General features: G+C 46.7%; 1 protein-coding gene across 1 annotated transcript in view; it reads right to left on the minus strand.

The window, feature by feature from the left end:
• CIB3 (calcium and integrin binding family member 3) overlaps positions 1 to 23,312 on the minus strand; it is a 168,417-nt gene that overhangs the window by 11,663 nt on the left and 133,442 nt on the right. Inside the window, exon 4 of the mRNA XM_077478546.1 lies at positions 15,353 to 15,500. Within this exon, the coding sequence (XP_077334672.1) occupies positions 15,353 to 15,500 (148 nt within the window). The remainder of the gene's footprint in view (positions 1 to 15,352; positions 15,501 to 23,312) is intronic.

Consider the following 23,312-nt stretch of genomic DNA (forward strand, 5'->3'; position numbering starts at 1 on the left):
TACCTGCCTGGAATTTGCATGTTCTCCATGTGCCTGTGTGGGTTTCCTCCTGGTACTATGGTTTCCTCCCACACTCCAAAGACATGCTGGTAGGTTAATTGGCCTTTTGGTCCTGGTATATGCGTGTGAGTTGGGGACCTTGGATTGTGGGCTCCTTGAGGGTAAGGACCAATGTGAATGTGCGATGTCGATGTATGTGTGGAGCGCTGCGTAAATTGACAGTGCTATATAGGTACCTTAAATAATAATAATAGATGAGCATCTTAATGAGACACAATGTACAAGGACAGAGGCAATTGTAGACACACACACCCTCACTCAGGTTGAACTAGATAGACTGATGTCTTTATTCAACCTTAACAACTATGTAATAGCAGCTGATTTGTAACATATGTATGGACATACATATAAATGGATAAATCAAGGGGGGCTGGGTGTGGAGAAGGTAACTGGAAATATTGGTTATTGGTGGTACAGTGGGATGTCACTAAGTTGCAGAGCACAACTTTGCTTGCTCATCTGGAGGTGACTGCAAGGTAATTTAACAGGTCAAATAGGAATGTATACACAGTCAATCCTGACTGAAAGAGAGAAAGGAAACTTCATTGACTATCACTGCAAGTAAGTAAATCATAATTTACTAAAATATTTTTTCTCTAGGACACAGGGTCCATTTCTCTAGAGTTGTATTTCACTCTTGACAGGGAAGTCACTATATCTCTCCAGGCCAATCTCTCTCAATCTCTTTGGGACAGCTTCTTGCTGCCATCAGATTTGATCCATATTGCATCTCTATCACAATGGTGTGCATAACCGTTATGAGTTGTATTTGCTGCCAACCCAGGGGGTAATTTTGAAGCTATTAACAACCCAGAATCAACTGAGCCCAAATTCTGATGCATTTGGAGACTTGCTCTTCCTCAGGGGATATTTCTTGGACAGTGTAGAAGTAAAAAACAAAATAAGCAAGGTAATATTAAGACTCCACACCCACTCTAAGGCAATGTGAAGATTGCATACTACATTATATTGCTTACATTACACCAAAGTCATATAATCACCAGTGACCTGTGTAAAAGAGGCTAAAACGACATGGTATGTATGCAGAGTGACTCAGTTCAGTAGGTAGACAAACAAGAGAGCCTGGCAGCCACAGGGGTTCCATAGGAGCCCTGCATGGATACAGAAAAACAAAAATCTTTAAAAACCAAAAAGAACACCAAAACAAAACCTGCAACAACAACCAGCAAACAAAAAGTAAAATAAAAAATAAAGTAGAATCCATAAAAAAATACAAAACTGTCAAAGCAACCAAAAGAGGGAGACTAACTATCAGTAGGTCCATCCAGTGGCATGGCTGGCTGCAAACAGGGAACCCGCAGACACAGCCATGCAATTCAGAGGGACCCATATATATATATATATATATATTGTAAGGGATCTTCCCGGGGTAGGGTGTGTTTGGACACAGTTCACAGCAGACTTGGAATTTATAAAGCAGATCTTGGCGTTTATTCGTGGTACAAACAGTCCAGCAAACAAAATATACAGCAACACCGTGCTTTCTAAGTACAACAAAAATAAAAGTCCTAGCCCGGCTGGGCGCTTACTAACAGGTTCTGCTCACCTATCTGACACTTACAAACACAGCGTCTTTCGCCTGGATATCGCAGGGTGAGTTTTAGCTCCAGCAGTGGCTGTGCTTGCAGCTTCCTTCAACACACAGATTGTTCGTTCCCTGGCTGAGAGCAACAACCTGCAGACCCTGCAGTGCCTTTAGCTTCCCAGGCTAATTAGGATCAAAGCTCACCTGATCCCAAACCCAGAACTGGATCGGGGGATGTGGAATGACAGGTCCCTCTACCAAACCTACCTGCCATTCCATATAAACCCAGGCCCGGCAAAATTAAATAACAACTCAGCAGCATATCGCTGCTGAGAAACTGATCCATCCTGGATTTACCATCTCACACTGTGTAGCAACCTAGGTGAGATGTACACCCCCTCAACCACTTCTCCAGTGACATGTCTACATATCCCCCCCCTCTTTTTCAGACCGGAGGGCTGAGCCTTTTGTCCCCACAGACAACTTACCCTTGACAATGCGTCAGCATTTGCCTGTAATTTCCCTGGCCTGTGTTCCACAGTGAAATTAAAGTTTTGTAAGGACAGAAACCATCTAGTCACTCTTGCATTTCTCTCCTTGTTTAACTTCATCCATGTTAGGGGGGCATGGTCTGTCACCAACTTGAATTTCCTGCCTAGCAAGTAATACTTTAACGATTCTAGGGCCCACTTTACTGCCAAACATTCTCGCTCCACAATGGCATAATTTTTCTCGGCCGGGGTTAGTTTTCTACTCAAGTACGTCACTGGATGCTCCTCACCATTCACTACTTGTGAGAGTACTGCACCTAAGCCTGTGTTAGAGGCATCTGTCTGGACCAGAAATTCTCGCCTGAAATCGGGGGTAACTAAGACAGGTGGTTGGCACAAGGCAGACTTAAGGCTTTGGAAAGCCTTCTCGGCCTCTGGGGTCCACGTGACCATTGCTGTCTTTCCGCCCTTTGTCAAGTCAGTTAGTGGAGCAGCAACTGAGGCAAAGTTCGGCACAAATCTACGGTAATACCCCGTAATACCCAGGAAAGCTCTAACCTGTTTCCTTGTCAGGGGTCTAGGCCAATTCTGTATTGCCTCAATTTTATTTAGCTGTGGCTTAATCAACCCTCTCCCAATAATGTAGCCCAGATATTTGGCCTCTTCTAGGGCTAGAGCACACTTCTCGGCATTTATGGTCAACCCCGCATCACTTATGGCATCCAACACGGCCTGTACCTTACAGAGGTGACTTTCCCAATCAGGGCTAAAAATGACCACATCATCGAGGTAGGCAGCTGAGTAATCACGATGTGGTCGCAGAATCAAGTCCATCAACCTCTGGAAAGTTGCAGGCGCTCCATGTAACCCGAATGGCATCACTACATACTGGAATAGCCCATCAGGGGTGGAGAATGCAGTTTTCTCTTTAGCCTCACCAGAAAGTGGAATCTGCCAGTAGCCCTTTGTGAGATCGAGAGTGGTTATGTACCTGGCGTTACCCAACTTCTCAATCAACTCATCTACCCTGGGCATAGGATACGCATCGAACTTGGAGATCTCATTCAACTTTCTGAAATCGTTACAGAACCTCCAAGTTCCATTGGGCTTTGGGATTAGCACAATTGGGCTGGACCATTCACTCTGTGACACCTCAATTACCCCCAGAGCAAGCATACGTTTTACCTCGGCAGATACGGCTTCCCTACGTGCCTCCGGTATCCTATAGGGCTTAAGGTTTACTCTGCTTCTAGGCTCAGTTTCAATGTGATGATGGATGAGGTGTGTACGCCCTGGGAGGTCAGAGAACTTGTTTTTGTTTTTCTGTAAAAATTCCTGAGCCTCCTGTTTCTGTGACACTGATAGAGTATCACCTACCTTGACTGGAGGGATTGGTTGTGACAAATCATTAACAGTATTTGTCGCCACCAAGGATTCCCTGTCTTTCCAGGGCTTGATCAAGTTTATGTGATAAACTTGGAAAGGCTTCCTTCTACCTGGTTGGTGCACCTTGTAGTTCACCTCACTGATCTTTTCAACAATTTCATAAGGACCTTGCCACTTCGCCAAGAATTTACTCTCAACAGTGGGGACTAGTATAAGGACCCTATCGCCTGGGTTGAATGTCCTGATTCTTGCGGACCGGTTGTAAATTCTACTTTGGGCCTCTTGAGCTCTCTGGAGGTGTTCCCTTACCAGGGGCATTACAGTGGCTATACGGTCCTGCATTTGTGCTACATGCTCAATAACACTCTTGTATGGGGTGGACTCATTCTCCCATGTCTCTTTTGCAATGTCCAGTAGACCCCTAGGGTGATGACCATAGACCAACTCGAATGGTGAGAACCCTGTGGACGCTTGGGGCACCAACCTGACATGTGGGGCACGACTCACAGTATTTTTTAATGTCATCATATATGGCCGGCCAAAAAAACCTCTGGAGAACCCTCTCTCGCGTTTTGTCAGTCCCCAAGTGTCCCCCAAGAACATGGTTATGTGCCATGTCAAGCACCTGACGCCGGTACGGCTTAGGTACCAGAAGCTGTTCCACAATCTCATCCTTAACCTTATTGACTCTATAGAAAAGATCATTAGTCACCGAAAAATGTGGAAATCTTTTTTCAGCATCTGGTTCCTGAGGTACCCCGTTCATAACAGCAACCTGCTCTCTCGCATTTTTGAGAGTGGGGTCCTGTAATTGTGCAGTCCCAAAATTATCGCTAGACACCTCTAAGTCTAGTATATTTTGCTCAGTGGGAGGAGCCTCCTCCTCCCCAGCCAGGACCTGCAAAGGAAAACAATCATTTTCATCCTGCACATTTTTATCATTCACAGTGGACAAGGCAACCCCCTTAGAGGTATCCTCACTCCTTTTGGGGATTTTTCTTTTTTCCCAAAGAGCCCAGAATAATGGAAAATCGCGCCCCAATATTACATTATGCATGAGGTTTTTAACCACACCCACTTCATATTGTACGGTGCCTTGTTCAGTCCCGACTTTAGCCAGCACTATAGGGTACACTTTTGTATCACCATGTATGCACACAACACACTTATGCTTTTTAGACTCTAAGTCCCCAGTCACCAGGCTAGCATGCACCAAGGTTACAAGGCTTCCTGAGTCCATTAACGCTTTAACAGGAAAGTCATTGATTGTGATGTTGCAGATTTGCGGTTCAGTCTCTAGTCCAGGAACTGCAGCACAAGATGGTTCCGCAAATAGCGACTGACGCCGGCTAGCGTCACATTCCATGGGTTCAGAGGTAAGAGGGCAATGGGCAGACACGTGTCCCACCTCATGGCATCTCCAACACTGGATAGGGCCTGGTCTCTTTGGCAAGGACTCCTTTTCAGAGCCCCTTAGCCACCCGGGACCATCACCAGTCTTTTGTCCCTGAGACACCACTTGAGCCCTTTTCCCCCCATCAGCACCCCTCCACACTCCCCCAATAGATGGAAGTCTCTTACCAGCTGACGGCACAGATCTGGCGCTCCGGGGAGGTGAAGATGCTGCAGGAACCTCACGGAGGTAGTCCTCAGTCGCCTGGAACCTCTCCACAAGGTTGACAAGTTCGTTTGCGTTCCTAGGATCACCTTGTCCCACCCAGCGTTGCAGGTCAGTAGGAAGCGCTCGGAGGTAGCGATCCATCACGACCTTCTCTAGGATTTGTGCAGGAGTAGAAGTGTCTGGCTCCAACCACTTTCTTGCCAAATGGATTAGGTCATACATCTGGGACCTCGCTGATTTGTCCAGACTGTAGCTCCAGTTGCGTACCCTCCGGGCACGGACTGCAGTAGTAACTCCTAGTCGGGCAAGTATCTCCTCTTTTAGCCGAGTATAGTCCTTAACCTCTTGCTCACTGAGGTCATAGTAGGCCTTTTGAGGTTCACCTGTTAAATAGGGCGCAATTACCTCTGCCCACTCAGCGGCTGGTAACTTCTCTCGCTCAGCCACGCGCTCAAATACTGTTAGATAGGCCTCAACATCGTCCTCAGCAGTCATCTTTTGCAGCGCTTTCTGCACAGTCCTTCTCCCAAAAAAAATCTCTGGAGCGGCTCCCTCCATTGTGGGTGGATTAGCAACCACAGGCGCCTCTCGATTTACTATCAGGTGCTCGATAAGTTGTTGTTGGCTTTGGCGCAAAGCTTGCAACTCTTCCTTATGCATCCGCTGTTGTGCAGCCATCATCTGCTGTTGTGCAGCCATGGACTGTTCATGTCGTCTATTGGCCTCTGTCTGAGCCTGCTGTTGTTGCAAACTCACTTGCATAAACTGCTTCAGCATCTCCTCCATGTTGCTGGACTGTTTTTGGAGTGTAGTTGCAGCTTTCACCCAGGACATCAGCAGCTGTAGCCAAGTCTGTCCACACCGTTGCCCCTAGCAACCGCGTTGCCCGCTACCTCCACCAATTGTAAGGGATCTTCCCGGGGTAGGGTGTGTTTGGACACAGTTCACAGCAGACTTGGAATTTATAAAGCAGATCTTGGCGTTTATTCGTGGTACAAACAGTCCAGCAAACAAAATATACAGCAACACCGTGCTTTCTAAGTACAACAAAAATAAAAGTCCTAGCCCGGCTGGGCGCTTACTAACAGGTTATGCTCACCTATCTGACACTTACAAACACAGCGTCTTTCGCCTGGATATCGCAGGGTGAGTTTTAGCTCCAGCAGTGGCTGTGCTTGCAGCTTCCTTCAACACACAGATTGTTCGTTCCCTGGCTGAGAGCAACCACCTGCAGACCCTGCAGTGCCTTTAGCTTCCCAGGCTAATTAGGATCAAAGCTCACCTGATCCCAAACCCAGAACTGGATCGGGGGATGTGGAATGACAGGTCCCTCTACCAAACCTACCTGCCATTCCATATAAACCCAGGCCCGGCAAAATTAAATAACAACTCAGCAGCATATCGCTGCTGAGAAACTGATCCATCCTGGATTTACCATCTCACACTGTGTAGCAACCTAGGTGAGATGTACACCCCCTCAACCACTTCTCCAGTGACATGTCTACAATATATATATATATATATATATATATATATATATATATATATATATATTTATGGTCGGAGCCCTCCGCTCTAAGAGATATGAAAGAACACATAAACACGCCGCAAGACTAACAACATAAAATAGACCTGAATTGTGCCCTTGGTCTGCTGTAAGGTAAGCCCTGGTGAGCTGGGCGGTGAGCCCTGGTCTGCTGGGCGATATGCCAAGAGAAGGCCGCATACCTTAAGAAAGTAAATGGATGTTTCTGTAAAGAAACGTGTTTTAAGTGAAGTACTCTGAGAAGGGAAATGGGTGGGTGGGTACCTTGCACTGGAACCGACACAGACCGTTGTGGGTGGTCTGATTATATACCCTCTGGGCTCCTCCCATAATTACAGGCCACCATACTGGCCCTCTTATTTATGGTCGGAGCCCTCCGCTCTAAGAGATATGAAAGAACACATAAACACGCCACAAGACTAACAACATAAAATAGACCTGAATTGTGTTTAGGGAGGTAATTATTAATTTATGTACAACAAGACACTACGGGGCAAAGTTGCTGAAGGCTCAGGACATTTCCACTTGTGGATTGGAGATGTATCGAGTAAAGCAGGTGGATTCCTGCCTGCCCATCTTTGATCGCCTGGACTGGGACCCCGTTTCGTGAGGCTGCTGATGCTGCTCCAATGCAAAAGAATGTCCAAGAAAATGACCAAGGTCCTGGCCTAATTTGTTCAAAAGGAACCTGACGTGACTAATAAACTGGTTGCTGCCTGGGGTACTAATCGGGAATGGTAGTAATGGGCTGTCCTGCGAGGGATCAAACATATGGGCCAAAAATTGATCTAGGATGGACACGGGTCACCAGGCTTTGAGAGTTTGGAAAGGTTTGATGTCAACCCCTGGACCAGACTATTGTGTTTTGGACACCCTGAGGAGCAAGATGAAGTAAGTCTGATGGCGTGTGAGGTGGCGTCTACGTAACACTTTACAACTGGGATGGTGACAGTATTCACTGGGGCGTAAGAAGCTGTAGAAAGCCAGGTAGATGGCTGCTTGAACGACCAGGCTGAATTTAGCCAAAGGGGAATGTGACAGGATGAAAGACACGTCTCGGAATATGGCGCTGGTGATGGGTAGCCGTTTGATACTGATTTGGGGTCATTCCCTGTGAATACCACACAACATGGTCTTGACCGTATGGGCGGCAAACAAGACGGTTTGTTAGGATCTCATAAGGGGATGAAATACTGGATGTCAGCTGAGTGGGGTATAAGGTATTGTGTGACAATGCCAACTGTGTGTGGTGGCATAATATGAAGACCGGGATGTGATGGAGAACTCTTGGTATTGCTCTGGGGTTTGAGGCTAGTATCCTGACATAGAACCTCTAGGCTGCACGGTAGGCCTTCAGGGTGTTGTGAGATAGTGAAAGATTAATAAGGCAGGTAGCGTCGTGAAAGTGTTGTTTGAATCCGAGGTTAACTTCGACCAGTGTGGGATAAGAGACATGGTCGGGTCGGTTCCAGGTTCCTGCAAAATAACGAAGCAAAGTTAACGGGTAGTGCGTCGGCCAGATTATTGCGTTTGTCTGGGATGTGGACGCATAGGACGTTAGATTGGTGCTGTGGGGATAGTGACACCAGCCTGCGCAGGAAGGCCACGATGGCAGGCTACTAGGACCTCCTTTATTCATAATACTGGCTGTGGCTTGGTTGTCTGTGGCGAACGTCACTGTTTGTCCTGCCCAGTTGTTGCACCAGACTTGAGCTGCTGCGACAATGGGGTAGAGGTCGAACAAAGAGGAGGACTAACTGAACCCAGGAATCAAGAGGATTTCTGACGGCCATGGCCCTATAAACCCAATTTGGCCAAAATTGAGGCGAGGACCTGTGGAGGCTGTGGTGACCATGACTACCTGAGATGAAGAGAGAGATGCTGAGGGAATACACATTGGCATGCCATTCCAATTTGTGAGAAATTCGACTCCCATGGGCAGATCTGCTATAGCTGGCACATCTTAATTTAAGGATTTAGTCAGGGTCTTTACCTGGAAGAGAAACACTAAAAGATGGGAGGTAAAGGATCCCCTTGAGTCTGGCTGCTGCCTTGGCTGAAAATGAGCGGTGATAGTCAAAGGATGGGCATCCTGCGTACTTGTGACCTGCTGCATGCAGATATGGGTCCAATTCTACCCTCCTGTTGGGGTTGCTCTGCCTAGCATGTCTCTGACTGTCCCCAAGGCCAGCACAAACTCTGTGACAGTGAGCTTGCGATTAAGTAAAGGGTCTCTGGCCTTCAGGATGACTGAGACATCTCCCCGTGAATATGATTTGTTCTAGGCCAAGTTGTGTACTGCTATGAGGAGGAATGTAAGTTAACGTTGTTGTCATCCAAGATGTCCTCCTAGATGCCCTGCTAGGACAAGGTGTGCAGGGAAGACGATGGTACAGAAGTTGGGTGTATCTGTAAGTGAAGGTACGGGAATGACGGTGGTGACTGGAGCTGATAGGGGCACGGCTGGGCGTACCTCCAGGGCTGTCAGTCTGCTTGGACTTCGGCGACTGCTGTTGACAGTGTGGTTACCCAGGAGTGCAGCTGAGTAGTCGCAAAGAAGATAGACTGAAGTGGTGCCTGGAAGGGCTGCCACTGGCGGTGGAAACAGTAGCCTAAAGGCTTGGTTTCCTGGCTGCGGCAGGGTAGGATTTACTCCTGCGACACCGTTCTGCTATGAGTTTTTTTTTTTTTTTATTGGTCCAAGCTCTTGTGAGACTGTAAACCGCCACTTGCTGAGCCCGTAAAGGGTGATGGCAGGGCTGAGGCAAAGTCCTCACTGTCTGCCTGCGACATGGCGTCAACTAAAAGCAAGGGGGGGTGCGTATGTTTGAGGTAAGTTGCAAAGGTAGGAGGGGATAGTTGCGTTGGGTAGATAAGATGAAAGGCGGAAGGAAACAAGAAGAATAGGACAAGGAATGACAGCCATAGTGACAGTTGGTTTGCGCTCGAGCGCTGTTGAGTGTGACTTTAGAAAACTCAAAAGAATGCGTGACAACCGAGGTGAGCCAGGAGGTGACTGGCTAGGTAACCGGTAGCTCGGGTGTCAGTCTGTGCTCGGCACAGACTAATGAACCAGAGCGCCCCAGGGCGGACTGGGGTGGGTAGCTGAAGTCTGGTATACTAAGTAGGAATGTTGCGATCTGTAGTTAATTGACGTGGGTTCGGTCTACTAATGCTTGCACTGCCAGCAAGTATGGAGATTAGGCGACCTTGTCTGCGTATTGAAGGCTTGTGCTTCGAAAACAGAGTGAAGTGCACAGAAGTATGTGACAGTTGCTAACGCCTCAGGAGCAGGTCAAATTCTGTATGTGAAGTAAAAATATGTAGTTAAAGAGTGTTTAAGAGAAAGGGAGAATCCCATTGAACTAAACACCTGACTTTATGCACTAGTTGTGAAGTCGACTGGTTGGTGGTCGAGAACTGAGTTGACCGGGAGCCTGTAGTAAGGTGACATGAGAATTTCGTTTTGACAAGGGGGATTGCAAAGAGCTCTTTGGGGCAAAGCTGGCACACTGGTGAAGATGCAAGCCCTCGACAATGGTTTTTTTTTTTTTTGGGAGATACTGTCCAAACCTGGTGCAGGGTGGACTAACTGGTGTTCTAACTGGCCTAAAAAGGGGAAAGCGACAGAGAAAATGATGAGCAGCCGTGTTGCTACTGGAGATGATGAGTGGCAGTTTGAGCCACTTGCTGAAATGCTTGCAGTGATTGCAAGGAAGCGGCCTTATTTGAATTATGAGGTGAGAATGAATGAATGGATGAATGAGGTGAGCAGCTGTGTTGCTACTGGAGATGAGTGGGCGTATTAAGCTATTGCAGAGATGCTTGCAGCGATTGCAAGAAAGCAGCTTTATTTGAATCTATAAATTAAATTATAAGTGTGTAGGAATAAGGAGAGCAGCCGTGTTGCTACTGGAGATGAGTGGCCGTATTGAGCCATTGCATTGATGCTTGCAGCGATTGCAAGGAGCTTTGTTGAAAGGCGAAAGAAAAGGTTATAGAGGAAATGGGATTATGTAGGAATGACTGTGTGCAACACTGAGCAAATTGGTGGAGAGAATTGTGTATGATCATGTATGGATAGACTGAGAAAGTCAAACGTAAGTACTGCTGAATTCGTACAGTCGATGTGACTAGTTTGAACTGGGTTATAGCTATGGAATAGTCTGCGAAATATTTGACTCATTTGAGTCGGAGATGTAACTGGATTCGGCTTGGTTGTTAGAGTTGCGTTTGGCAAGGACTGGAATCGTTGCGCCGATGCTGCGACTAGACTCGAATCCTCCGTAGATGCGACTGAGAGGCTCATATATGGGATCTGACCGTATCGCTGAGGATATGGCTGTGTTCGGATTGATTGAATTGTGATGGTGGTTGAAGGGGCTGGTGATTGCCAATGATCCGAAACATAGAAGTGAAGTTGCGACTAGATTCGAATCGGCCATAGATGTGAGGTGACTACAGGGCTCGTATGACAGATCTGCCCGTATTGCCGATGATATGGCTGGGTTTGAATCGACTAAATGGTGATGGTGGTTTGAAGGGGCTTGTGATTGCCGAGGATCCGAAACATAGAAGCGAAGTTGCGACTAGATTCGAATCGGCCATAGATGTGAGGTGACTACGGGGCTCGTATGACAGATCTGACCGTATTGCAGATGATATGGCTGGGTTCGAATCAACTAAATGGTGATGGCGGTTGAAGGGGCTTTGTGATTGCCAAGGATCCGAAACATAGAAGCTAGATTCGAATCGGCCGTAGACGCGAGGTGAGTAAGGGGCTTGAATGTCGGATTTGACCGCATCGCCGTGAAGTGAACGGCTCGAGTAAACCCGCGTTGGGTAGAAAGCATGAAATACATGAAAGATGACATAAAAAGACTTACGGTGGCGTAAGTGCGACTTTTTGCAAAACGAACATGATAAACGAACATGATAACGTAACTACTAGAGTTTAGAGGAGCGGTAACAACAAAGTCCTACCTGCAACAGCGAGTGTGTAGCGGTCCGAGCGTGGGACAATCGATGAAGATATACGACCGATCTCAAAGGTACAACTACGTGGACACGCAGTGAGTTGGCAGAGTCAGCCTGTGCAATGCATTTGACACGAATCAGCTTAAAAAATGTATGAGATGAATCTGATATAAATTGGCAGTAAGGAGTATCTGATACGAATTGGTTGTAGAGTGTATGCCATTCCTTACTGTGAAACCAAACACCTATCAACCACCCATCCCCCCAGGCTAGTCAAGTGCAGGAAAGACATCAGGTGGGTTTAATTACACCTCAATCAGCCACAGAAACCCATACAAACAATACCTGTTTATCTCAAAAAAGGATGAGAACAGTGAATCTTATAACTAGTGAAGCCTATGGCGAGTGATATTGGAGAACGACCGACAGCGTCTCGGAGGCTTGGATCTTTGAATGAATCGTATGTTTGGTAGAAGGAATTTACGAATGTACTATGCCTGTGCCGAAAGATGTCGGCACATGAGTGTCAACAACTCAGAGGTAGGTTTTGCGAAAGGGGTGCAGGATAGTAAGCATGATAAGCCGCAAGTTTGCACATGATATGAAAAGATTCGGATACTACTTATCTGCGACCATGAGTGGGAACCGCCAACGAAGACCACGAATGAAGAAGCCGAAGTGCACCTGCGATTGGACGCACAGATAGTCGACCGTGAGGGAGCTGAGAAGAGTCAGCCCCTTGATGTGCAGTACCTTGCACTGGAACCGACACAGACCGTTGTGGGTGGTCTGATTATATACCCTCCGGGCTCCTCCCATAATTACAGGCCACCATACTGGCCCTCTTATATATATATATATATATATATATATATATATATATATATATATATATATATATACAGTGGTGTGAAAAAGTGTTTGCCCCCTTCCTCATTTCCTGTTCCTTTGCATGTTTGTCACACTTAAGTGTTTCGGAACATCAAACCAATTTAAACAATAGTCAAGGACAACACAAGTAAACACAAAATGCAATTTGTAAATGAAGGTGTTTATTATTAAAGGTGAAAAAAAAAATCCAAACCATCATGGCCCTGTGTGAAAAAGTGATTGCCCCCTAAACCTAATAACTGGTTGGGCCACCCTTAGCAGCAACAACTGCAACCAAGCGTTTGCGATAACGTGCAATGAGGCTTTTACAGCGTCCTGGAGGAATTTTGGCCCACTCATCTTTGCAGAATTGTCCTAATTCAGTTACATTAGAGGGTTTTCGAGCATGAACGGCCTTTTCATACCACAACATCTCAATAAGATTCAGGTCAGGACTTTGGCTAGGCCACTCCAAAGTCTTCATTTTGTTTTTCTTCAGCCATTCGGTGGTGGACTTGCTGGTGTGTTTAGGATCATTGTCCTGCTGCAGAACCCAAGTTCGTTTCAGCTTGAGTACACGAACAGATGGTCGGACATTCTCCTTCAGGATCTCTTGGTAGATAGCAGAATTCATAGTTCCTTTTATCACGGCAAGTCTTCCAGGTCCTGAAGCAGCAAAACAGCCCCAGACCATCACACTACCACCACCATATTTTACTGTTGGTATAATGTTCTTTTTATGAAATGCAGTGTTCCTTCTACGCCAGATATACTTGGACACACACCTTCCAAAGAGTTCCACTTTTGTCTCATCGGTCCACAGAATGTTGTCCCAAAAGTCTTGGGGATCATCAAGATGTGTTGTGGAGAAATTGAGACGAGCTTTGATGTTCTTTTTGCTCAGCAGTGGTTTTCTCCTTGGAACTCTGCCATGCAGGCCATTTTTGCCCAGTCTTTTCCTGATGGTGGAGGCATGAACGCTGACCTTAACTGAGGCAAGTGAGGCCTGCAGTTCCTTGGACGTTGTTGTGGGGTCTTTTGTGACCTCTTGGATGAGTCATCGCTGCGCTCTTGGGGTAATTTTGGGCGGCCGGCCACTCCTGGGAAGGTTCACCACTGTTCCATGTCTTCGCCATTTGTGGATAATGGCTCTCACTGTGGTTCCCAAAGCTTTGGAAATGGCTTTATAACCCTTTCCAGACTGATAGATCTCAATTACTTTCTTTCTCAATTGTTCCTGAATTTCTTTGGGTCTCGGCATTATGTGTAGCTTTTAAGGATCTTCTGGTGGACCTTACTGTGTCAAGCAGCTCCTATTTAAGTGATGCCTTGATTGTGAACAGGTGTGGCAATAATCAGGCCTGGGTGTGGCTATAGAAATTGAACTCAGGTGTGGACAACCACAGTTATAGTATGTTTTAACAAGGGGGGCAATCACTTTTTCACACAGGGCCATGATGGTTTGGATTTTTTTTCACCTTTAATAATAAACACCTTCATTTACAAATTGCATTTTGTGTTTACTTGTGTTGTCCTTGACTATTGTTTAAATTGGTTTGATGTTCCGAAACACTTAAGTGTGACAAACATGCAAAGGAACAGGAAATGAGGAAGGGGGCAAACACTTTTTCACACCACTGTATATATATATATATATATATATATATATATATATATATATATATATATATATATATATATCTCAAACAGGAAGAGGAAGTTCCAGCCCACTTCACTTCACCATGGTGGAGTAATGAGCTAGAAAGATAGTCTCCATTAAAACGCTTCTATTACAGGAGGTGAACAAGCACCCTCCAGTGGATCCCCATAACACATGCGGCCTGATGTCCAGCCCGGTCAAAAATGGCTGCAATGACCTCAAGGGTATGCCTGGCTGTGGCATGCAGTGCCCAACTTTGAACCCTTATGCGCTACCGAGGCGGGGAGGGGAAGAGCCCATTTCGGAGGGGTCTCAGGGGCCACCAAAATAGACTGCCACCCAAGACAGGCCCCCCACACAAACAGAACATCTTCCACCCATCACCCCACATGTCCCCCAAAAGAAAAATTGAGGGCCTTGAGCTGTACGTGTTGAGTGGGGCATATGTGCAAAGAGGGAATAAACCCCCCTCCCACCCCTCACTTTTTTTGTTGTTGTTTACTGGTTATTGTTTTGGTGTTGTGTTTATTTTTTTGTTTTTATGTATCCATTCAGTGCTCCTATGGGATTCCTGTGGCTTCCAAGCTCTCCTGTTTGCTTACCTACTGAACTGGGTCACTCCGCGCACCTACCATTGGGTTTTAGCCACTTTTACTCAGACCACTGGTGATTATATGACTTTGGTGTAATGTAAGCAATGTAATGTAGTATGCAATCGTTACATCGTCTTTAGGTAGGTGTGGAGTCTTGACATAATTTTGCTTATTTTGTTTTTTTCTTCTACAAGGTCCAAGAAATAGCCCCTGAGGAAGAGCAAAACCTCGAAATGCATCGGAATTTGGGCTCAATTTATTTCGGGCTGTTAACGACTTAAAAATTACGCACTGGATTGGGGGGCAAATACAACCCATGAGAAGGATTATGCACACCATTGTAATGGAGATGCAATATGGATCAAATCAGATGGCCTGATGGACATGCTTTTAGCACTTTATGAATAAAGAATATATATTTTAGGTATATCTGCGTGATTAATTTGGTACTCTTTTAAGCTCCTGCCTCCCGCACAGCCAATAGATAGTTTCTTTTTTGTTTACAAGTCTTTGCTTGGGGTTGGGTACAGAAACAATGAAGCAATCTTGTAGCACATTTATGCTTTACATACATATTTAGCTTTATGTGCACTCAAACTAACCATATATTTTGAAAGCATAATATGCTTTAAGATCTCGAGGAGCCATTTCACTAAGCACTGAGAACATGTCCAGAAAATCATCCAGTGTCATATTTCCATCCCCATCTTCTGAGAAAACTTCGGCTATCCTCTGGCGAAAAGGGTTATCCTGCAAAAAATTGTAAATACCATTGGTTTTTAATATTCATGTATAATAAAGATCAAAGAATCTTTTTTTTTATTCTGAGAAAGGGTTATTGTTTTTTTTTCTGAAATTGTATATATTGTAATATGGGGGATGTCTAGCTCAGTGGTAGATACATGGATTGTCCACACAGGGGTTTTTCTCCAGAAAAAAATACAACAAATGAAAATGCCAAGCCACCTTGCTCTCAAGGCTCAATCGGCCTCAGTCACAGTACCATGCTGCGCAGGCCCACTTCTGCCCTCTATGAAGGGGTTCTCTTGTCCCTCCAGGCTTTCACACTCCTCCAAGACTCATGGTTCCCTCTGATCCCCAGGACTCTCTTTTCCAGTTGTTTCAGTTATGGTCTCCCCGACTCTCTCGGCTGGCCCACCTCTCTCAGTTCACTGACCTGGAACCTCTCCTTCATGAAGTACCACCTCAAGTTTATTGCCTTGGATCCTAAACTGGAGCACGTCTCTCTCCTGGCTGCAGCAACCGCTCCAACACCAACTCCTACTCCACCTCTCTAGGCTATGCTCAGATCTGCCTTACAATGAATGTGTGCACCTGGACACATATACAACCTGCAGAATATCTGAAAAACCTGGACACAAGACTGAAGACTTTATCCCACCCAATGCTCTTTGGAGTCCTCAAGTCTCCAGCACCAATCCAGACTTACCAAATCCAGAGAAAACTTAAAACATAATTTTCTCTGCTCACAAAGTCTTCTGCTGGAGCTTCTCAAACTGGCTCTTTGAGAGTCCTGTGTCTATTTTAAACAAATTTTCCCCAAAACAGGGGCTGTCACTTTCACATAAAATATATATACAGTTGTGCTCATAAGTTTACATACCCTGGCAAAAGTTATGATTTCTTGGCCATTTTTCAGAGAATATGAATGATAACATAAAAACATTTCTTTCACTCAGGGTTACTGTTTGGCAGAAGCCATGTATTATTAAGCAACTGTGTTTACTCTTTTTAAATCATAATGACAACAGGAACTACCCAAATGACCCTGATTAAAAGTTTAGATTCCCTGGAATGTTTGGCCTTGGTACAGACACAGAAGGTGGCCCACACAGGTTAAAATTGCAATTAAAAGTTTAATTTCCCACATTTGTGGCTTTTTAAAACACAATTAGTGTCTGTGTATAAATAGTCAATGAGTTTGTTAGCTCTCACATGGATGCACTAAGCAAGCTAGACACTGAGCCATGAAGAGGTAGAAAAGAACAGAAAAGACCTGAGTAACAAGATAATGAAACTTTACAAAGATGGAAAATTATATAAAAAGATATCCAAAGCCTTGAATGTGCCAGTCAGTATTGTTTAATCACTTATTAAGAAGTGGAAAATTAGGGGCTCTTTTGATACCAAGCCAAGGTCAGGTAGACCAAGAAAGATTGCAGAAAAACCCACAGTTAACCGCAGGAGAAATACAGGCTGCTCTCCAAAAATACTGTGTGGTTGTTTTTAAGGAGCACAATTCAGCAATACTTGAACAAAAAAGAGCATGATTGAGCTGCCAGAAGGAAGCCTTTACTGCGCCAATGCCACAAAAAAGCCAATGAGGCATGTCAAGGTGTTTTTGGGCATATTGTAACCAGGGTTTTTTTGTGGAACTTGTATAGTAAAGGGTTCTTTCTGGAAACTTTACCATGCAGCTCTTTTTTGTTCAAATATCATCATATTGTCATCATCATCATCATCATATCAACCACACCATTGTTTTCCAGAGCAGTCTGTATTTTTTCGGAGGTTACCTGTGGGTTTTTATTATTATTATTATCCTGAACAGTTCCTGTGGCAGTTGTGGCTGAAATCTTCCTTGATCTACGTGATCTGGGCTTGGTATGAAGAGACCTACATTTTCCACTTCTTATTAAGCGATTGAAAAGTACTGACTGGCATATTCAAAGCTTTGGATATCTTTTTATATAATTTTCTTTGTAAAATGTCATTACCTTGATGCACAGGTCTTTTGACTGTTCTTTTCTACCTCTTCATGGCTCATTATCTAGCCTGCTTAGCGCATCCATGTGAGAGCTAACAAACTCATTAACTATTTATTAGTGATGGACGAACTTCCGACGGGACGTTTCACGATACGCGGACCGCAGCCGATAGTCCGCGAACCGGAACGTTCGCGGCGGGCCCCATTGACTTCAATGGGAGGCGAACTTTGCAAACCTACAGGTCAAATTTGCAGCCACAAAATAATTAATAGCTGTGCAAACATAGTCCCACCACATGGCCAATGACATAACACATGTATGAGGTGAATCTGGGATCGACAACTACAAGCATTCTTTTTCTATATGGGAAATTGTTGTGACAATTCAGGACTGTGGAGCGCATGAAGGCAATGGAGGAGAGGGAAGGTCAGGGACCAGGGTAGGCAAAGAAGAGGGTGCAGGAGATGATCACCAGCAGCGTGACATACAGCAATGACACCTGCACCGTGATAGAGTGATCTGACAACAGCACCGTGATAGAGAGCACTGCCATCAGCAGCGTGACATAAAGCACTCACACCAGCACCGTGATATACAGCACTGACAGCAGCACCGTGATAGAGAGCACTGACATCAGCAGCGTGACATAAAGCACTCACACCAGCACCGTGATATACAGCACTGACAGCAGCACCGTGATAGAGAGCACTGACATCAGCAGCGTGACATAAAGCACTCATACCAGCACCGTGATATACAGCACTGACAGCAGCACCGTGATAGAGAGCACTGACATCAGCAGCGTGACATAAAGCACTCACACCAGCACCGTAAGCAGCCCCAGGAGGAAGTCAGCATAGCACAGGGATGGTGGGAGCCCCTCATAATGAGCATAGCACAGGGATGGTGGGAGCCCCTCATAATAAGCAGCCCCAGGAGGATGTCAGCATAGCACAGGGATGGTGGGAGCCCCTCATAATAAGCAGCCCCAGGAGGATGTCAGCATATCACAGGGATGGTGGGAGCCCCTCATAATAAGCAGCCCCAGGAGTAAGTCAGCACAGCACAGGGATGGTGGGAGCCCCTCATAATGAGCATAGCACAGGGATGGTGGGAGCACCTCAAAATATGCACAGCAGAGGTACAGCCCCAGGAGGAAGTCAGCACAGCACAGGGATGGTGGGAGCCCCTCATAATATGCACAGCAGAGGTACAGCCCCAGGAGGATGTCAGCACAGCACAGGGATGGTGGGAGCCCCTCATAATAAGCAGCCCCAGTAGAAATATGACACCACTCAACCTCTTCAAACAGGAGGGTACGGGCATATAGTACGGTGTGCTTTTTTTCGACAAGGAAGTGAGCCAAATGAAGAAAGAAGGTCTCTGTGCTTGATTAAAAAAATTGTTTATAGACATATACATGGTCTACTGGTCACATGTGTTGAATTCCTCCGAGATCCATGCCTCATTCATTTTTAGAAATGTGAGGTAGTTAACACTGTCGTGAGCTAGGCGAGTACGCTTATCAGTCACGATCCCCCCTGCTGCGCTGAACGTCCTTTCGGACAGGACACTGGATGAGGGGCAAGCCAACAGTTCGATTGCAAATTGGGCAAGCTCTGGCCAGAGGTCAAGCCTGCCCACCCAGTAGTCCAGGGGTTCATCACTCCTCAGAGCGTCCACATCGGCCGTTAACCCGATGTAGTCAGACACCTGACGGTCTAGGCGTTCCGTGATGCTGGATCCGGATGACACCTGTCGATGGGTCGGCTGAAAGAATGACCTCATATCCGAAGTCAACAACACATCTTCAAACTGGCCTCTTCTTGCAGGCGCTGTTGGATTGGTACCCACAACTCCTTCTCTGGGAGTGGGAATTGCTCCTCTGCCAGCGCACGCAAAAGCAGAATGCAGCATTTCTCGAAGCAAGGCCTGGAAGTGCTGCATTCTGACAGCCCTCTGCGACGGCGGTAACATTTCCGCCATTTTGTGTTTGTACCGGGGGTCTAAGTACGTTGCCACCCAGTACTGGTCCTTGACCCTTATGCTTTTTATACGGGGGTCCCTATTAAAACACTGGAGCATGAAGGCCCCCATTTGCACTAAAGTGAAAGCGGTGTGGTGGCCTGGCTCCTGCTCATCATCCAGGATAATGTCATCCTCTTCATTCTCCTCTCCCCATCCACGCACAACAGGGATCCCAGAAAGGTTTAAAGCATGCTCTTCTTGCTCCTCCTCATCCGCCCCGGCACCATCCTCCTCTGACTCCTCTTCAGACTCCTGTTGTTCACTTGTCTCAGATAGAGTAGCCCCCCCTGGGAATTCATCCAGCATTGCGACTTACTCATCTTCCCGCTCCTGCTCCTCCACAGCTTGATCAATGACACGACGCAATGCATAAGGTACCATGTCACTGATGGTGCCATGGCTGCGACTGACCAGTTTGGTGATCTCCTCAAATGGGCGCAGAAGTCTGCATGCGTCGCGCATGAGCAGCCACTGGCACGGTGAAAAAAAACTCAGCTCCCCAGAACCTTTTCTGCCGCAGAGTTCATACAGGTAGATGTTAACTGCACGTTTCTGCTGGAGCAGCCTATCAAGCATATAGAAGGTTGAGTTCCATCGCGTCGGGCAATCGCAAATAAGACGTCTGACCGGCAGATTGTGTCGCCGCTGAATGTCAGCAAGGCGAGCCATGGCCATGTAAGATCTTCTGAAATGGGCCGAGATTTTCCTTGCCTGCCGCAAGATGTCCTGGACCCCAGGGTATTTGACAAGGAATCGCTGCACGACCAAGTTTAAGACGTGTGCCATGCATGGCACGTGCGTGATTTTGCCCTGTTTCAATGCGCTAAGCAGATTGGCACCGTTGTCACACACCACTTTACCAACTGTCAAATTGAGCGGTGTTAGCCACTGATCTGCCTGTGAACGCAAAGCTGAAAGGAGTGCCTGGCCAGTGTGGCTCTTGGCTTCCAGGCACAACAGACGCAGCACGGCATGGCAACGTCTCACCTGGCATGTCGAATAGGTTCTGGGGAGCTTGGGCGGCGCAGCGGAAGAGGCGCTAACAGCGGAAAAGGAGGAGTCAGCTGAGGAGGAGAGGGAGGAGGATGGAGTAGGAGGAGGAGGAGAAGAAGAGTCAGGCCTGCATGCAATCTGTGGCGGTAAAACCAAATCTACACGGGTGCCACGGGTTACATGCTTGACGGCCGTCAGAAGGTTCACCCAGTGGGCAGTAAAAGTGATATACCTTCCCTGCCCGTGTTTGCTAGACCACGTATCTGTGGTCAGATGTATCTTGGCACCGACACTGTGTGCCAGAGATACATTCACTTGCCGCTGAACATGGCCATATAGCTCTGGGATGCCCTTCTCTGAGAAATACTTCCTTCCTGGGACCTTCCATTGTGGTGTTCCAATGGCCACAAATTTGCGAAAGGCCTCTGAGTCCACCAGTTTATATGGCAGTAGTTGGCGGGCTATGCCAGCCGTCAACCGTTGGGCAAGAGGGTTATCCGGCATCATCATTTTTTTACGCTCGAACATTAGGCCCACGGAAGCCTGCCTTTTTGCAGAAAAACGTGAGCTTGGCGTGATGGAAGGTGCAGTGGAGGACAATTGTGAGGAGAGAGGAGAAGGAGAAGTAGAAGACGAGGCTGGACGGTGAGAGCATGCAGTGTGGCCTTGTGTGTTCCGTTGCTCCCACTCGGCTCGGTGATGGCTGCTCATGTGCCTTCTTAAGGCGGTCGTCCCTAGGTGAGTGTTGGGCTTACCGCGACTAATGCGTTGACTGCAAAGATTGCAGATGGCAACGCTATTGTCAGCAGCGGACACGTTAAAAAAAGCCCACACTGCGGAGCCATGTGCCGGTGTCCTGGGAGCGCCAGATGTGACCGTACATGGTCGATGACTCGCTCCTGATACATTTGCAGTCTGCTTTGTCCCTCCTGTGCAATTTAAGTTATTCCTGCTTCTCCTCCCTATCTGCTGGTCCATATCTCCCTCTGAACTCCCCTCCTCTTCCTCTCTTGTGGGCACCCACGTGACATCACTAGACACGTCATCATCAACGTCACCTTCCCCACCACTATAAGTAGAGATCTCGGAGTAGGCAGCAACACCATGGACCAACCTCCTCCTTGGGCTGATCTGGGTACTGTCGTCAGACTGCTGAGTAGCGGTTGTTGTTGCCTCCTCTTCCTGATCCAATACCAAGAGTGGCTGCGCATCAGAAATGTCTTGATATGGATCGGAAAATAATTCCTGTGACTCAAGCGGAAGGTATGTGGTGGTGGTGGTGTTGGTGGTAGTGTCTTTGGGGGTGCACATAGCAGAGAGTGAAGAAGAGGGTGCAGATCGAGAGGATGAGGAGGGTGCAGAAGAGTAAGGCTGAGCGAGCCACTCAATCAAGTCTGGTGCATCCTTTAAAGTAATTGAACGCACCTTCTGCACCTTCCCACTTTGGCTCAAGCCTGTTGCTCCTGCCCTACCCCTACCACCCCTGCGGAAGGGCCTGCCTCTTCCTCTGCCTGTCATTTTTTAAATGACCCTGTGACAAAACTCTCAGTCCCTATACCGATGAAGGACTGCTGCAGTATAGGGCAGCAGTCAGCAGTAGTGCACCTCAACCCTATGTATTGTGGACCGATACCAGTCCTTATAGAATGGCAGACTGTACCTCACTCAACCCTATGTACTGTAGTACCCTATAACTTACCAGTCCTTATAAGGACCTTTGTGGACCAAGTAGGTTGTGTGTGAGTGATTAGCAGACTGTACGTCAGTCCCTATACCGATGAAGGACTGCTGCAGTATAGGGCAGTGGTCAGCAGTAGTGCACCTCAACCCTATGTATTGTGGACCGATACCAGTCCTTATAGAATGGCAGACTGTACCTCACTCAACCCTATGTACTGTAGCACCCTAGACAGACCAAGTTACCAGTCCTTATAAGGAACAAGTGGGTTGTGAATGATTAGCAGACTGCAGCAGAAGGGCAGCAGTCAAGTATAATATTCTTTCTATATTTGGAAGAAAGAATATTATATGTGTACAAGCCTATTACCATACCACTGATACCAGTCCTGAAAAGAACCTTTGTGGAACTAATAGTAACAGCTACTGATTAAACTGACCCTCACTGCCTCACACACTGCTTCCTGCCTGTCCCTATATAAACTGACAAAACAGAGGCTACTGGAACAATAATTGAAATAGCACTTTTGTGGACCTGATAGTAACAGCTAATGACTAAACTGGCTGTCCCTGCAGCACACACCGTCCCTTCCCTTTCTCTAAACTGACAAAAGACACTCAGCACAATCACTAGCACAGCACTGCCTATCCTGAACTACACCTAACACCTATACCAGTCCTGAAAAGAACTTTTGTGTACCAAATAGCTAGCGATTTGGGTCACTGTAATCTCTCCCTGCTCCACACAGCAACCTCTCCCTATTGTGACAGAAGAAAGAATGTAAAATGGCCGCCGGATCGGGTGTATTTATAAGTTAGGGGGAATGTCCAAGTGTCCATGTGCTGTAATGTCTCAATTGGCTGTCCTGTACCCCATGATGGATGTGTCATCATAGGTCAAAGTTCTTTTACACAGTAAACACGGAAGTCCTCCGGGCGAACGGCGCCAATAGTCCGCCGAACGGGCGGACCACGAACAGCCGAAATTTGCCGCGAAACGACCGCCGGGCGAACCGTTCGGCCATCACTACTATTTATACACAGACACTAACTGTGATTTAAAAAGGAGAAAGAGATATTAACCTTTCATTGCCATTTTAACCTCTGTGGACCACCTTCTATGTCTGTACCAAGG

The sequence above is a fragment of the Lithobates pipiens genome, unplaced genomic scaffold (assembly GCF_037356315.1).
Source record: "Lithobates pipiens isolate NorthernLeopardFrog02 unplaced genomic scaffold, aLitPip1_a1.2 Scaffold_13, whole genome shotgun sequence".
Classification (NCBI taxonomy): Eukaryota; Metazoa; Chordata; class Amphibia; order Anura; family Ranidae; genus Lithobates; species Lithobates pipiens.